Raw genomic sequence first — 15,959 nt, forward strand, 5'->3', positions numbered from 1 at the left:
CCAGGAAGTAGTGAGAGGGCATGGTAGAGGAGAGGATTCCATACCCACAAAACAAATGGATTTTTGGTGGTTTCAGAACCGCTGCAGACAGGTAAGCAATGCCATCTGCTTTAGCATCATTTTTATTTTTTTACCCATAGTTGAAGTATAAAAAAATAACATCTAATTCTTGTGAGAGTTTTGTTACCTAATGGCTCTATGGGGTTTTCTGTGACATTTTTGCACTTAATAACACATTTTCTACTCACCGTTTACACGATTTATTAGATTCGTAGAGCTCCACTTTCAGTTTTTTCATTTCCTCTCTGAACTTTTGTAAGATTTGATCTTTTTCTGCAATTTTACGGACATTTTCAGCTAATTTATCTTCAGCAATCCTGGAAAAACATTACAAGGTGTTAACACTACATAGACTGTCTTATCCTTAGTATAGGTACTCAGTGTATGATCAATGGGGATTATGAGTAGAAAAAAGGGGCCACAACCCCTTCAATGTGTGTATGGGGCCCTGTAGCTTAACCGTCTGTTCAGCTGTACTTATTAGCTGCTGAATACAAGAGAGAAGATTCTTTTATTTTTGGAACACAGAGCTCTCTGCTGACATCACGAGCAAAGTGCTCTCTGCTGACATCTCTGTCCATTGCAGCATGTATGGGCACGCTGGGAGTTGTAGTTTGGCAACATCTGGAGGTCCGCAGGTTGGAGACCACTGCTCTACATGTTTAGCAATATCAACATCGGTATTAACTGATGGCGGAGCAGCGACGTAACGATGCTCCAGCCCCTGTATTGCCCGTCATTACGCACAGAGCGAACTCGCTCTGTGCAATAATGATAGCGTGGTGCCGCAGCGGAGATCCCGGGGGTCCCCAGTAGTGGGACCCCGGCGATCTGACATCTTATCCCCTATCCTTTGGATAGGGGATAAGATGTCTAGGGGCAGAGTACCCCTTTAAAGTGAGTTTTATTATGTATTGGTTAAGGTCTAAAAATAACTGAAAATCATTTGGATGAGTAACGGCACAAAATGATAATCCTTTGGCCAATAGACTCACTTCACTGTCTGATAAAATGTGGTCTGCTAAGTTGATTATTTTTATTTTGTCTTTCTCATTGCTCTCATTTAATATAGTCTCTATATTGGAGGATATCCTAGTTTCCTTTGTTGATCTCCCCCCCCCCCCTCTCTGCACCCCCTGGGTTTCCTAGCCATGAGAGTTGCCCGCACTTGCTATGCTTGAGGAAGCTGAACCTGCACAGTGAAACGCGTTGCATCTTGGTTAATAAAAAGTGTTCTGCCTCAAGTCATCGAACCCGAGTTGTGTCAGCGCCGTTGAATTTCTGATTTCCTTTAAAGAGGCACTGTCATTGTTGAAAACTTTTTATATGTTACAGAACTAATCAAGTAAATTTTCCCCAGAAATTAAATCTAAAAATAGCCACCACTAGGGGTGGCTCAGGTGCCAGCAGCGGCTGTGGGGGGGGGGGGGGGAGCTCAGGTGCCTGCCCCTATTGTGGGGGAACTCGGGTGCTAGCCAGTGACAGCTATATTCATTAGCATCCAACTTTACTAGGAAAAGATAAAACAGATAGAAAACGTATTCATAAAAATACTGTACTTTTATCTATAAAATCCTTGCACTAATTTTATAAAGATCTATTCTTATATTTATACATTTTATCCTGTTATGAACTCGCCATAATGTCTTAGGAATACTGAACGCAAGCTCCAAGCATCTTCCTCTGTGTAAGGCTGGGTCCACACTACGTTTTGTCCCATACGGGAGCGCATACGGCAGGAGGGAGCTAAAAGCTCGCGCTCCCGTATGTGACCGTATGCGTTCCCGTATGCCATTCACTTCAATGAGCCGACCGGAGTGAAACGTTCGGTCCGGTCGGCTCATTTTTGCGCCGTATGCGCTTTTACAACCGGACCTAAAACCGTGGTTGACCAAAGTTTTAGGTCCGGTTTAAAAGCGCATACGGCGCAAAAATGAGCCGACCGGACCGAACGTTTCACTCCGGTCGGCTCATTGAAGTGAATGGCATACGGGAACGCATACGGTCACATACGGGAGCGCGAGGTTTTAGCTCCCTCCTGCCGTATGCGCTCCCGTATGGGACAAAACGTAGTGTGGACCCAGCCTAACATGTATAGCATTAAACCAGAGAGGAAAGGGTTACAGAGTAGAGTTGGCTGACAGCTGATGCTCCTCAGACACAGTGAGACAGAGACGCCCCCTCCAGTCTGCACACTGAAAAAGTTACTGAGCAACAGATAAATGCTTATATCTCTGGAAATAAAGATCCTAGAGACATAAAATATATATGTACACGATCAGGATTATGGACCGGGTAACATATGTTTTTTTTTTGTTTTGTTTATTTGTTTTTTAACTATGATAGGTACGCTTTAAGTCTGGCTTTTTACCCAGTGAACAGGGTTGGGAAATTAGTATTGACCTAACACCTTAATTATCCCTGTAATTCAGGTATCTGCTGGTTACCAATGTAATCTGAATCGTTACCTCAACGCTTTCTCTTGTGCCTCAGACTCTGCTTCCAAGCTCGCAACATGTTCCTCCAGGTCTAAGATTCTGGATGGGCGAGATCCAAAAGCTGACCCATAAGAACGGACCTGGAAAAAAAAACAAGTAAATTCATGGAAACAGATTACACACCAGCTAGTTCAACATTTCTAGAAGAGATCCTCTCTGATAGCAACAATGTGTATAACCTACTACAGATCCTAGTGCTGGGCGGTATACCGGTTCATACCGAAATATCTTTCCTGCACAATATGAACTTTTCCCATACTGTAATACCGGTTGGGCCCCTGCCCCCTCGAATTAATGAATTATCAGCCAAAGGGCGCTGTCCCCACATCGGGCAACTAATCATATGTCACCCGCGGGCACTGTTCTGCTTCTCTCCCCCCCAGATAATTATCAGCCGCTGCGCTGTACTGTACTGTACTATCCTGAGCCCGGGCTTTATAAATGAACAAAATAAACTTTAACTCAGCTTCTTCCTACATTCCCACGGCCCTCTTGCTGCTTCCTGGGAACGTCACAGAGCCGTCAGCCTATCACCGGCTGCAGCGATGTCCCGCCTCGGTCCCGCCCCAGTGATAGGCTGACGGCTTTGTGACATCCCCAGGAAGCAGCAAGAGCAGCGGAGGACCGTGAGGCCTGTTCCAGAGTAACGGAGGAACGTAGGAAGAAGGCGAGTTAAAGTTTGTTTTTTTTATATTTGCAGCCTGGGCACAGGAATACAGAGTACAGAACAGCGCAGCGGCTGATAATTATTTGGCGGGGGGGGCGGAAGACAAGCACTCCCGGGTGACAACGCAACGCTGGGCTGTTAAACCTGGGGGGGGGGGGGTGAAAGCCCATAACTTGATAATGGAGGCAGGGGGTAAATACATGTAAATACTGTGGAACCGCCATGATTTACAAATATACTGTGATACACATTTTTGGCATACCGCCCAGCTCTAACAGATCCATTTAGTGACACAAGATGCCAATCATAACAGGTATCAGGATGAGGCTTAGGTGTGAACCATGCCATCTCATCCTGACAGCTGATCTTCAGCTCTTCCACTTTACTATAAACTAAATGGTGTAAATAATGGTATAGTACAGTTCATAGTCTGCAGCTAAGATGCAAATGACACAACTTTTTAAAGCATCTTTCATCCAACAGAATTCATGCTTCGGGTCTATTCACACATACAGTATTCTGTGCAGATTTGATGCGCAGGATTTTAAGCTGTGTTCAGTCATTCAGTTTACATAGAGATCTATAGCGGAAAATCCTGCACATCAAATCTGCGCAGAATACTGTACGTGTGAATAGACTATTAAGGGTCTATTCACATGTACAGTATTCTGCGCAGGATTTCAAGTCATTCAGTTTAAATTGAAATCTGCAGCAGAAAATCCTGCCCATCAAATCTGTGCAGAATACTGTACGTGTGAATAGACCCTAAGGGTGCGTTCACAAATACAGGATCCTGTGCAGATTTGATGCGCAGGATATGTAACTGCCGATTAGAAGTTGTGCTCAGTCATTTAGTTTACATTAAAATCTGCAGCAGAAAATCCTCCGAAAATCCTGTGCATCAAATATGCGTACGTGTGAATGTACCCTTAAGGAGGAATTGCCATCTTGGACTGTTCTATTCTATCCATAGGATAGGTGGATAACAAGCTGATCGGTGGGGATCTGACTGCTGGGACCCAAGCAGATTCCAAGAATGGGGACAAAATCTTCCCCGGAATGAATGTAGCTGCACATTTGCAGCCACCGTTCTATTAATTCTCAATGAGCCGACGAACATTTCCGTGTTCAGCGTTTGGAAATGTTTGGCAGACCCGTAGAGAATAAAGGACGAGCTGACTGTGCACAAAAGTTTCATTCTTTCTGCACGGAGACTTCACCACATTCCTTTATTGTCATTAAATACCGTATTTTTCGCCGTATAAGACGCACTTTTTCTTCCCCAAAACTGGGGGGAAAGAGTCGGTGCGCGTCTTATACGGCGAATACACCCCTATCGCGGCGGTCCCTGCGGTCTTCAACGGCCGAGACCCGTGGCTAATACAGGACATCACCGATCGCGGTGATGCCCTGTATTAACCCTTCAGACGCGGCGATCAAAGCTGACCGCCGCGTCTGAAGGGAAAGTGACACTAACCCGGCTGTTCAGTCGGGCTGTTCGGGACCGCCATGATTTCACCGCGGCGGTCCCAAACAGCCCGACTGAATAGCCAGGTTAGTGCTTACAGGACACCGGGAGGGACCTTACCTGCCTCCTCGGTGTCTTCTCCGTTCAGGGATCCCCTGTATGGCCGGCGCTCTCCTTCCTCGTCATCACGTACGTGCGTAACGACGCGATGGCGGCGAAGGAGAGCAAGGATACCCGGCTGGCAGCAGAGACGTTCCGGAGCGACGGGGACACGGCGACAGCGATGGAGCGACATCCAGGGCAGCAGTGACGGGTCCGGAGCGGCGGGGACACGTGAGTATTACCTCCTGTGCAGTGGTCTTCAATCTGCGGACCTCCAGATGTTGCAAAACTACAACTCCCAGCATGCTGGGAGTTGTAGTTTTGCAACATCTGGAGGTCCGCAGATTGAAGACCACTATTGGGTTCAAAATCTTTATTTTTTTAGATCTTGCACCTATAAATTGGGTGCGTCTTATACGCCGGTGCATCCTATAGGGCAAAAAATAGGGTACACTGCAAAACATTATGCATGTCAGAATAATTTATAACAAAGATGTTAGACTTTGATCCCATGACAAACCCATGATATCCCCCACCCCATGATGTTTCAGGGGCCCCATCATGGATGACAGTCCTTCTGTCAAAAGAAACAGAAAAATAAAAGGTGATAAATTACATCACGCATTGGCCTGGAGGACGACTGCGATTTGCACTTTGCAAGCCCCAGCTGCATGGATTCTATTCTGTTCCTGAGCGAGAGGTTCTGAGATGTCAAAACTGCATTTTGTTCCTGAAGTGCAAGAAGCCGGTCCCTCAGCTTCTTATTCTCTTGTTCTGTAGTCCTCAGTGATCCGGTCTGTGTGGAGAAATATAAATCATTTTACATAAAAGAAATGCAAACAAAACAAATATGATGCGATATCTCTGGCTTATCCCCTTAAGGACCAAGGACGTACCGGTACATCCCGAGTCATTTCCCTTTCTATAACGCGGCCTCTAACAATGGCCGGGACCCGTGGCTAAGACCGCGCGCTATTAACCCTTTAGACGCAGCGTTCAAAGTTGAATGCCGCGTCTAAAGTGGAAGTAAAAAAATGCCGGTTAGCTCAGGGGGCTGTTCGGGATGGCCGCGGTGAAATCGCAGCATCCCGAACAGCTGTGATACAGCAGGAGGGTCCCTTACCTTGCCTCCTGGTGTCCAATCGTCGAGTGACTGCTAAGTGCCTGCTCAGGCATGAGCAGTCAAGTGGCAGAATCATTGATCAATGGTTTCCTATCGCCGCGTGCGGAAATGTCCGAATTATAAAAATATATCGTTAATTAAACCGCACGATCAATGGCGTACACGCAAAAAAATTCCAAAGTCCAAAATAGTGTATTTTTGGTCACTTTTTATATCATGAAAAAATGAATAAAAAGCGATCAAAAATCCCATCAATACATGGTACCGCTAAAAACTTCAGATCACGGCGCAAAAAATGAGCCCTCATACCACCCCATAGGCGGAAAATTAAAAAAGTTATAGGGGTCAGAAGATGACAATTTTAAAAGTAGAAATTTTTCTACATGTAGTTATGATTTTTTCCATAAGTACGACAAAATCACCTATATAAGGAGGTCTGGAGGTCCGCAGGTTTAAGACTAGAGATGAGCGAACTTACAGTAAATTTGATTCGTCACAAACTTCTCTGCTCAGCAGTTGATGACTTATCCTGCATAAATTAGTTCAGCTTTCAGGTGCTCCCGTGGGCTGGAAAAGGTGGATACAGTCCTAGGAGACTCTTTCCTAGGACTGTATCCACCTTTTCCAGCCCACCAGAGCTCCTGAAGGCTGAACTAATTTATGCAGGATAAGTCATCAACTGCTGAGCAGAGAAGTTTGTGACGAATCAAATTTACTGTAAGTTCGCTCATCTCTATTTAAGACCACTGCCCTAGAACAACAGTCGGGTCTCCAAACTCTCACACATCTTTTGTAAAAATATTACTGCAGTTTCCAATGCAGTTTTTGGGCCAAATCCATCAGGAAAAAGCTGCATACGGGTAATTTCAAATCATTGGGGGAAATTTATATAATATGTGGTAGGGATCGACAGATTATGGGATTGGCCGATATTCACGATTTTGTAAGTTATCGGTATCTAACCTTGCTGACAAGGCGGGCGCTTTAAATCTATGAACTGCAGCGGCTTTTGCGGGCCAGAGACCGCCGCCACTGCCCCATTGCCTCCCCCTGTTTATCCTCTGGCCAGAGACCGCCGCCGCAGCCCCATTGCCTCCCCCATCCCCGGTTTTATAATTACCTGTTCCCGAGGTCTGCGCTACTTCTGGCTCCTGCGGTGTCCTGCGCTGTTGAGTGACATCAGTGGCCCGGCGCACAGTGACAGCGCAGGACGCCGCAGGAGCCAGAAGTAGCGCGGACCCCAGGAACAGGTAATTATAAAACCGGGGATGGGGGAGGCAATGGGGCAGTGGCGGTGGCGGTTTCTGGCCGGGGAGGCAATGGGGCAGCGGCGGTCTCTAGCCAGAGGATAGGCAGGGGAAGCCAATCGGGCAGCGTCAGTGATTGGATTCAGGACCCCAGGACAGGCAGGGGGAGAGAAGCGGGAGGAGGCGGAGGTCTCTGGCCCCGCAAAAGCCGCTGCAGTTAATTGATTTAAAGCGCCTGCATTAAATCATTGATGTGCAGCGGCTTCTGCGGGGCCATAAACAGTTTATCAGGGTATACCCCCCACACACACACGCACCCTCTTTTTACCAAGGATATTTGGGGGGGGGGAATTAAAATGCACGGAATATCGGTATAAGTTATGGGCTATCGGCCTCAAAGTTCACAGGTTATCGGTATCGGCTGCAAAAAATCAATATCATTCGATCCCTAATATGTGGCATTTATGATGTATACATCTTAACGTGCCCGTTTTCAGCTTGCTTACGCAAGAGAAATTTATCGAATTATCGCAGTTTAATAAATCTTTCACATCTACATACAAAGCTAGAGTCAACTTGAACAAAAATTAGCACTTTTTGCACCTTATCCATGACAAAAGTAACACATTTTTGAGCAACTAAAAGACTTCCACCAAAATAATTGTGACACTTACACGTCTGCCTCTGATCGCCCAACAATGATAAAAAGTGTTTGTGGCGTCTGGCTGGGTGTACGTTCGGGGACCTCTCTAAGGGTAGCTCTGCTGAGGTACACATTGGGTCCAATGCAGCATGCATGCCTACTCCCTCCCCCACCCTTCCCTGTAGGATAAATGTACAGATGATGTGCTCCCCTATAATATCTAAAAGTTTTTCTGTGTCTCTTCAGAAGTACGCACCTTATCACCCCCCATTCTGAGGGATTCACTGCCTCTATGAAACATGGCGTTGCTTTGTTTAGTTGCACTCTCCCGGGGAGCACAGAGACCGGGCTGCTGCAGATCTTCCAATGTCAGGACCAGGGGAGCTCTACCCAGGGAATGATCAGAGTCACTGGAACAACAACATAAGATCACATGATAAAAGACGTGGGACTACAGAGGAAATAAAATCCTGGGACCATGCAAAATATAAAAACCCAGGACTAAATGGCTGAAAAAGGGGGTAAGCAGAGTCTCCACCTTAATCTCTTTGTCATTTTCCTAATTCCTGAGCAATGTCTGCGGCCCAGAGCATTACCCTGCTGACAGAGACCTCTGCCATTAGGGGGTCCTGATGTCATTAGAGGGTCCGGCTGCCATGAAAAGGGGGGGGGGGGGGGGGACATGGTCTGTAAAATGGTCAGGTAGGTGGAATGTAACTCCCACATGATGCCAGGACCCAAGGTCTCCATGTCTTCTTCCCATAGTGCATCATGGTGCCATTTATTCCCCAGGTAGGTGATGGACATGTACCCGGCCGATGTTCTCCAGCAGATCAGGCGCATTCTTCCATTACTCTAGTTCTGATGTTCATGTGACCATTGCAGACGCCTCAGGGATGCTCTGTGGGGCCCCATACACATGTGATGTCCTGTGTGATCTGAGCGGTCTGTGGGGCCCCATACACATGTGATGTCCTGTGTGATCTGACTGGTCTGTGGGGCCCCATATACAGCTGTGATGTCCTGTGTGATCTGACCGGTCTGTGGGGCCCCATACACAGCTGTGATGTCCTGTGTGATCTGACCGGTCTGCAGGGTCCCATACACAGCTGTGATGTCCTGTGTGATCTGACTGGTCTGCGGGGTCCCATACACATGTGATGTCCTGTGTGATCTGACTGGTCTGCAGGGCCCTATACACAGCTGTGATGTCCTGTGTGATCTGAAAGGTCTGTAGGGCCCCATACACAGCTGTGATGTCCTGTGTGATCTGACCGCTCTGTGGGACCCCATACACAGCTGTGATGTCCTGTATGATCTGACTGGTCTGTGGGGCCCCATACACGGCTGAGATGTCCTGTGTGATCTGACCGGTCTGTGGGGCCCCATACACAGCTGTGATGTCCTGTATGATCTGACCGGTCTGTGGGGCCCCATACACAGCTGTGATGTCCTGTGTGATCTGACTGATCTGCGGGGCCCCATACACAGCTGTGATGTCCTGTGTGATCTGACCGGTCTGCGGGGCCCCATACACAGCTGTGATGTCCTGTGTGATCTGACCGGTCTGCGGGGCCCCATACACAGCTGTGATGTCCTGTGTGATCTGACCGGTCTGTGGGGCCCCATACACAGCTGTGATGTCCTGTGTGATCTGACTGGTCTGCGGGGTCCCATACACATGTGATGTCCTGTGTGATCTGACTGGTCTGCAGGGCCCTATACACAGCTGTGATGTCCTGTGTGATCTGAAAGGTCTGTAGGGCCCCATACACAGCTGTGATGTCCTGTGTGATCTGACCGGTCTGTGGGGCCCCATACACAGCTGTGATGTCCTGTGTGATCTGACTGGTCTGTGGGGCCCCATACACAGCTGTGATGTCCTGTGTGATCTGACCGGTCTGCGGGGCCCCATACACAGCTGTGATGTCCTGTGTGATCTGACCGGTCTGTGGGGCCCCATACACAGCTGTGATGTCCTGTGTGATCTGACTGGTCTGTGGGGCCCCATACACAGCTGTGATGTCCTGTGTGATCTGACCGGTCTGCGGGGCCCCATACACAGCTGTGTTTTTCAGCAGTTTGCTCTACAGCAGCTCTTCTGTGGTATCAGACCAGACGGACTAGCCACACCCCAATGACCCAGTACCCGGTTGCCCTTTCTTGGACACTATTGGTCGGTGCTAACCACTACATACCAGGGACATCCCATATGACCGGCTGTTCTGGAGCTGATCTGACCCCGGAGTCCACATCATTATTAAGCCCTGGTCACACTCGCTTAGATCCCAACATCTGCCCATTATTCTGCTTCTAACATCAACTCCTGAAACTGACCAGTCAGGGCCATTAGATAGATATAAGAAATTATATTATATATATACACATATACACACACATAACAGTCCCTGGTGGTCATGTTCCATGTTACCCCCCCCCCCCAGCTCTCTACCGCTCATACAGACCTGGACAGATGATCTTCTATATCACACAATGTCCCATCTCTCTGTTTCTTTGCTGTGTTCAGTCTTTTTTTCAGATATCTTGACTCCATCTCACTGGGATTCTCTCTGAAGAAAACAATAATATCTATAAGAGAGAACAGGCTGAGGATAATATCTATAAGAGATAACAGACTAAGGATAATATCTATAAGAGAGAACAGGCTGAGGATAATATCTATAAGAGAGAACAGGCTGAGGATAATATCTATAAGAGATAACAGGCTGAGGATAATATCTATGAGAGATAACAGGCTGAGGATAATATCTATAAGAGATAACAGGCTGAGGATAATATCTTTAAGAGATAACAGGCTGAGGATAATATCTATAAGAGATAACAGGCTGAGGATAATATCTATAAGAGATAACAGGCTGAGGATAATATCTATAAGAGATAACAGGCTGAGAATGTGTTAGTAAGGAATCCCTCCACAATACATTACTGACACATAGAGACCAGATATCAGGGGACTCCAGACCACCAGGGATCAGGCTACTGAATAACTACTGACCCCAGATACATGACCTGGACATGACACTGACCCCCAGATACATGACCTGGACATGACACTGACCGCCCCCAGATAAATGACCTGGACATGACACTGACCCCCCCCAGATAAATGACCTGGACATGACACTGACCCCAGATACATGACCTGGACATGACACTGACCCCCAGATACATGACCTGGACATGACACTGACCCCCAGATACATGACCTGGACATGACACTGACCCCCAGATACATGACCTGGACATGACACTGACCCCCAGATACATGACCTGGACATGACACTGACCCCCAGATACATGACCTGGACATGACACTGACCCCCAGATACATGACCTGGACATGACACTGACCCCCAGATACATGACCTGGACATGACACTGACCCCCAGATACATGACCTGGACATGACACTGACCCCCAGATACATGACCTGGACATGACACCGACCCCCATATACATGACCTGGACATGACACTGACCCCCCCCAGATACATGACCTGAACATGACACTGACCCCCCCCAGATACATGACCTGAACATGACACTGACCCCCCCCAGATACATGACCTGAACATGACACTGACCCCCCCCAGATACATGACCTGGACATGACACTGACCCCCCCCAGATACATGACCTGGACATGACACTGACCCCCCCCAGATACATGACCTGGACATGACACTGACCCCCAGATACATGACCTGGACATGACACTGACCCCCAGATACATGACCTGAACATGACACTGACCCCCCCCAGATACATGACCTGAACATGACACTGACCCCCCCCAGATACATGACCTGAACATGACACTGACCCCCCCCAGATACATGACCTGAACATGACACTGACCCCCCCCAGATACATGACCTGGACATGACACTGACCCCCCCCAGATACATGACCTGGACATGACACTGACCCCCCCCAGATACATGACCTGGACATGACACCGACCCCCAGATACATGACCTGGACATGACACCGACCCCCCAGATACATGACCTGGACATGACACTGACCCCCAGATACATAACCTGGACATGACACCGACCCCCAGATACATGACCTGGACATGACACCGACCCCCCAGATACATGACCTGGACATGACACCGACCCCCAGATACATGACCTGGACATGACACTGACCCCCCCAGATTCATGACCTGGACATGACACTGACCCCCCCAGATTCATGACCTGGACATGACACCGACCCCCAGATACATGACCTGGACATGACACTGACCGCCCCCAGATAAATGACCTGGACATGACACTGACCGCCCCCAGATAAATGACCTGGACATGACACTGACCCCCCCAGATACATGACCTGGACATGACACTGACCCCCAGATACATGACCTGGACATGACACTGACCCCCAGATACATGACCTGGACATGACACTGACCCCCAGATACATGACCTGGACATGACACTGACCCCCAGATACATGACCTGGACATGACACTGACCCCCAGATACATGACCTGGACATGACACCGACCCCCAGATACATAACTTGGACATGACACTGACCTCCAGATACATGACCTGGACATGACACTGACCCCCAGATACATGACCTGGACATGACACTGACCCCCAGATACATGACCTGGACATGACACTGACCTCCAGATACATGACCTGGACATGACACTGACCCCCAGATACATGACCTGGACATGACACCGACCCCCAGATACATGACCTGGACATGACACCGACCCCCCAGATACATGACCTGGACATGACACTGACCCCCAGATACATGACCTGGACATGACACCGACCCCCAGATACATAACTTGGACATGACACTGACCTCCAGATACATGACCTGGACATGACACTGACCCCCAGATACATGACCTGGACATGACACTGACCCCCAGATACATGACCTGGACATGACACTGACCTCCAGATACATGACCTGGACATGACACTGACCCCCAGATACATGACCTGGACATGACACCGACCCCCATATACATGACCTGGACATGACACCGACCCCCAGATACATGACCTGGACATGACACCGACCCCCAGATACATGACCTGGACATGACACTGACCCCCAGATACATGACCTGGACATGACACTGACCCCAGATACATGACCTGGACATGACACTGACCTCCAGATACATGACCTGGACATGACACTGACCCCCAGATACATGACCTGGACATGACACTGACCCCCCAGATACATGACCTGGACATGACACCGACCCCCAGATACATGACCTGGACATGACACTGACCCCCCAGATACATGACCTGGACATGACACTGACCCCCAGATACATGACACTGACCCCAGATACATGACCTGGACATGACACTGACCTCCAGATACATGACCTGGACATGACACTGACCCCCCCAGATACATGACCTGGACATGACACTGACCCCCCAGATACATGACCTGGACATGACACTGACCTCCAGATACATGACCTGGACATGACACTGACCCCCCAGATACATGACCTGGACATGACACTGACCGCCCCCAGATACATGACCTGGACATGACACTGACCCCCCAGATACATGACCTGGACATGACACTGACCTCCAGATACATGACCTGGACATGACACTGACCCCCCAGATACATGACCTGGACATGACACTGACCCCCAGATACATGACACTGACCCCAGATACATGACCTGGACATGACACTGACCTCCAGATACATGACCTGGACATGACACTGACCCCCAGATACATGACCTGGACATGACACTGACCCCCCAGATACATGACCTGGACATGACACTGACCCCCAGATACATGACACTGACCCCAGATACATGACCTGGACATGACACTGACCTCCAGATACATGACCTGGACATGACACTGACCCCCCAGATACATGACCTGGACATGACACTGACCCCCCAGATACATGACCTGGACATGACACTGACCCCCCAGATACATGACCTGGACATGACACTGACCCCCAGATACATGACACTGCCCCCCCCCAGATACATGACACCGACCCCCAGATACATGACCGCTCTTTATTTCCCTAGAGAAGTTTTCTCCATCATGTGACTCTAGGGCTGTTGCAATAATCCCAACACACAGGGCATGCTGAGAGTTGTAGTCCTGCAACAGCCCTAGATTCACAGTTTGGGGAACACTGCACAAAAGAGACCATGCCAGAGGCTGTAAAGGGATGATGAGAGTTGTAGTTTTGCAACAGCTGAAGACTAACAGGTTGGGAAACACATAAATAGTAACTATGTTATCACCATCCTCCACTCACCCTCACCAACCACCTCACGGCCCCCACTCACCCTCACCAACCACCTCACGGCCCCCACTCACCCTCACCAACCACCTCACGGCCTCCACTCACCCTCACCAACCACCTCACGGCCCCCACTCACCCTCACCAACCACCTCACGGCCCCCACTCACCCTCACCCACCACTCCCCCTCACCAACCACCTTATAGCCCCCACTCCCCCTCACCAACCACCTTATAGCCCCCACTCCCCCTCACCAACCACCTTATAGCCCCCACTCCCCCTCACCAACCACCTTATAGCCTCCACTCCCCCTCACCAACCACCTTATAGCCTCCACTCCCCCTCACCAACCACCTTATAGCCCCCACTCACCCTCACCAACCACCTTATAGCCCCCACTCACCCTCACCAACCACCTTATAGCCCCCACTCACCCTCACCAACCACCTTATAGCCCCACTCACCCTCACCAACCACCTTATAGCCCCCACTCACCCTCACCAACCACCTTATAGCCCCCACTCACCCTCAACCACCTTATAGCCTCTACTCACCCTCACCAACCACCTCACAGCCTCCACTCACACTCAACCACCTTATAGCCTCTACTCACCCTCACCAACCACCTCACAGCCTCCACTCACACTCACCAACCACCTCACAGCCTCCACTCACCCTCACCAACCACCTTACAGCCTCCACTCACACTCACCAACCACCTCACAGCCTCCACTCACCCTCACAAACCACCTCACAGCCTCCACTCACCCTCACAAACCACCTCACAGCCTCCACTCACCCTCACCAACCACCTTATAGCCTCCACTCACCCTCACCAACCACCTCACAGCCTCCACTCACACTCACCAACCACCTCACAGCCTCCACTCACACTCACCAACCACCTCACAGCCTCCACTCCCCCTCCCCTCACCAACCACCTCACAGCCTCCACTCCCCCTCCCCTCACCAACCACCTCACAGCCTCCACTCCCCCTCACCAACCACCTCACAGCCTCCACTCCCCCTCACCAACCACCTCACAGCCTCCACTCACACTCACCAACCACCTCACAGCCTCCACTCCCCCTCACCAACCACCTCACAGCCTCCACTCACACTCACCAACCACCTCACAGCCTCCACTCACACTCACCAACCACCTCACAGCCTCCACTCACCCTCACCAACCACCTTATAGCCCCCACTCCCCCTCACCAACCACCTTATAGCCTCCACTCACCGTCCTCCATTCATCGGTCTCCATATCACTTCAGTAACTTCCACAACACAAACAAGTCCCGCCCCCTGCACCTAACGGACAGCTGACATCCTGCTCGTTGATTGGCTAGAGATGCCCTACGTCACGCTCCCGCCTTTCTTTCAGCAGCCAATCACCGCTTTGACCGTTGCAGTAGAGGAGGAGCCGACGCTGTACGATCTCCGTGGAGATGATTCAATATTCTAAAACTTTATTTTACATAAGTGAACAGAACTGATGATTTTCTGTGTTTCTTCTTTTGCGCCAATCAGCTGCGGTCACGTGTGCAATCAAATGTGATCTATGTATATACTCTGGGGACTGCTGGGGGTTGTAGTCCTGGCTGTGGCCCCGGTAACACGTTACGCCCTAGATCTGATTGAGAACCGGGATTACCGGAGTGAAGGTGTCAGATTCCGGGCAGGAGGTCGTAATGAGCGGCCGGAGGCGGAGAATCGCTTCCACTGACTGAAGGGGAGATGATGGTGTCATCAGGAAACTACATTACCCACAATTCCACAGGCTGCCAGTGTTTCCCAACCAGTGCGCCTCCAGCTGTTGCAAA

The 15,959-nt window shown here is 49.6% G+C and overlaps 1 protein-coding gene across 6 annotated transcripts in view; it reads right to left on the reverse strand.

Annotated features, from left to right (window-relative positions):
- Positions 1-15,526, reverse strand: part of CCDC18 (coiled-coil domain containing 18) — an 89,731-nt gene extending 74,205 nt beyond the window's left edge. For 4 of the 6 annotated variants that reach the window (XR_008844728.1, XM_056523139.1, XM_056523134.1 and 1 more), the window contains exons 1-6: positions 15,377-15,459; positions 10,274-10,397; positions 8,065-8,218; positions 5,412-5,591; positions 2,529-2,638; positions 249-377 (exon numbers count right to left, since the gene is read on the reverse strand). Coding sequence is in view for 5 of the 6 variants with exons in the window: in XM_056523139.1 (XP_056379114.1) it covers positions 249-377; positions 2,529-2,638; positions 5,412-5,591; positions 8,065-8,218; positions 10,274-10,397; positions 15,377-15,386 (707 nt within the window). In the remaining variant the exon portion in view is untranslated. Of the gene's footprint in view, positions 1-248; positions 378-2,528; positions 2,639-5,411; positions 5,592-8,064; positions 8,219-10,273; positions 10,398-15,376 lie in introns of all 6 variants that reach the window. The other 2 variants (XM_056523135.1, XM_056523137.1) reach the window with 2 other exon arrangements.
- Between the last annotated feature and the right edge of the window lie 433 nt (positions 15,527-15,959).

The sequence above is a fragment of the Hyla sarda genome, chromosome 6, assembly GCF_029499605.1.
Source record: "Hyla sarda isolate aHylSar1 chromosome 6, aHylSar1.hap1, whole genome shotgun sequence".
Taxonomy (NCBI): domain Eukaryota; kingdom Metazoa; phylum Chordata; class Amphibia; order Anura; family Hylidae; genus Hyla; species Hyla sarda.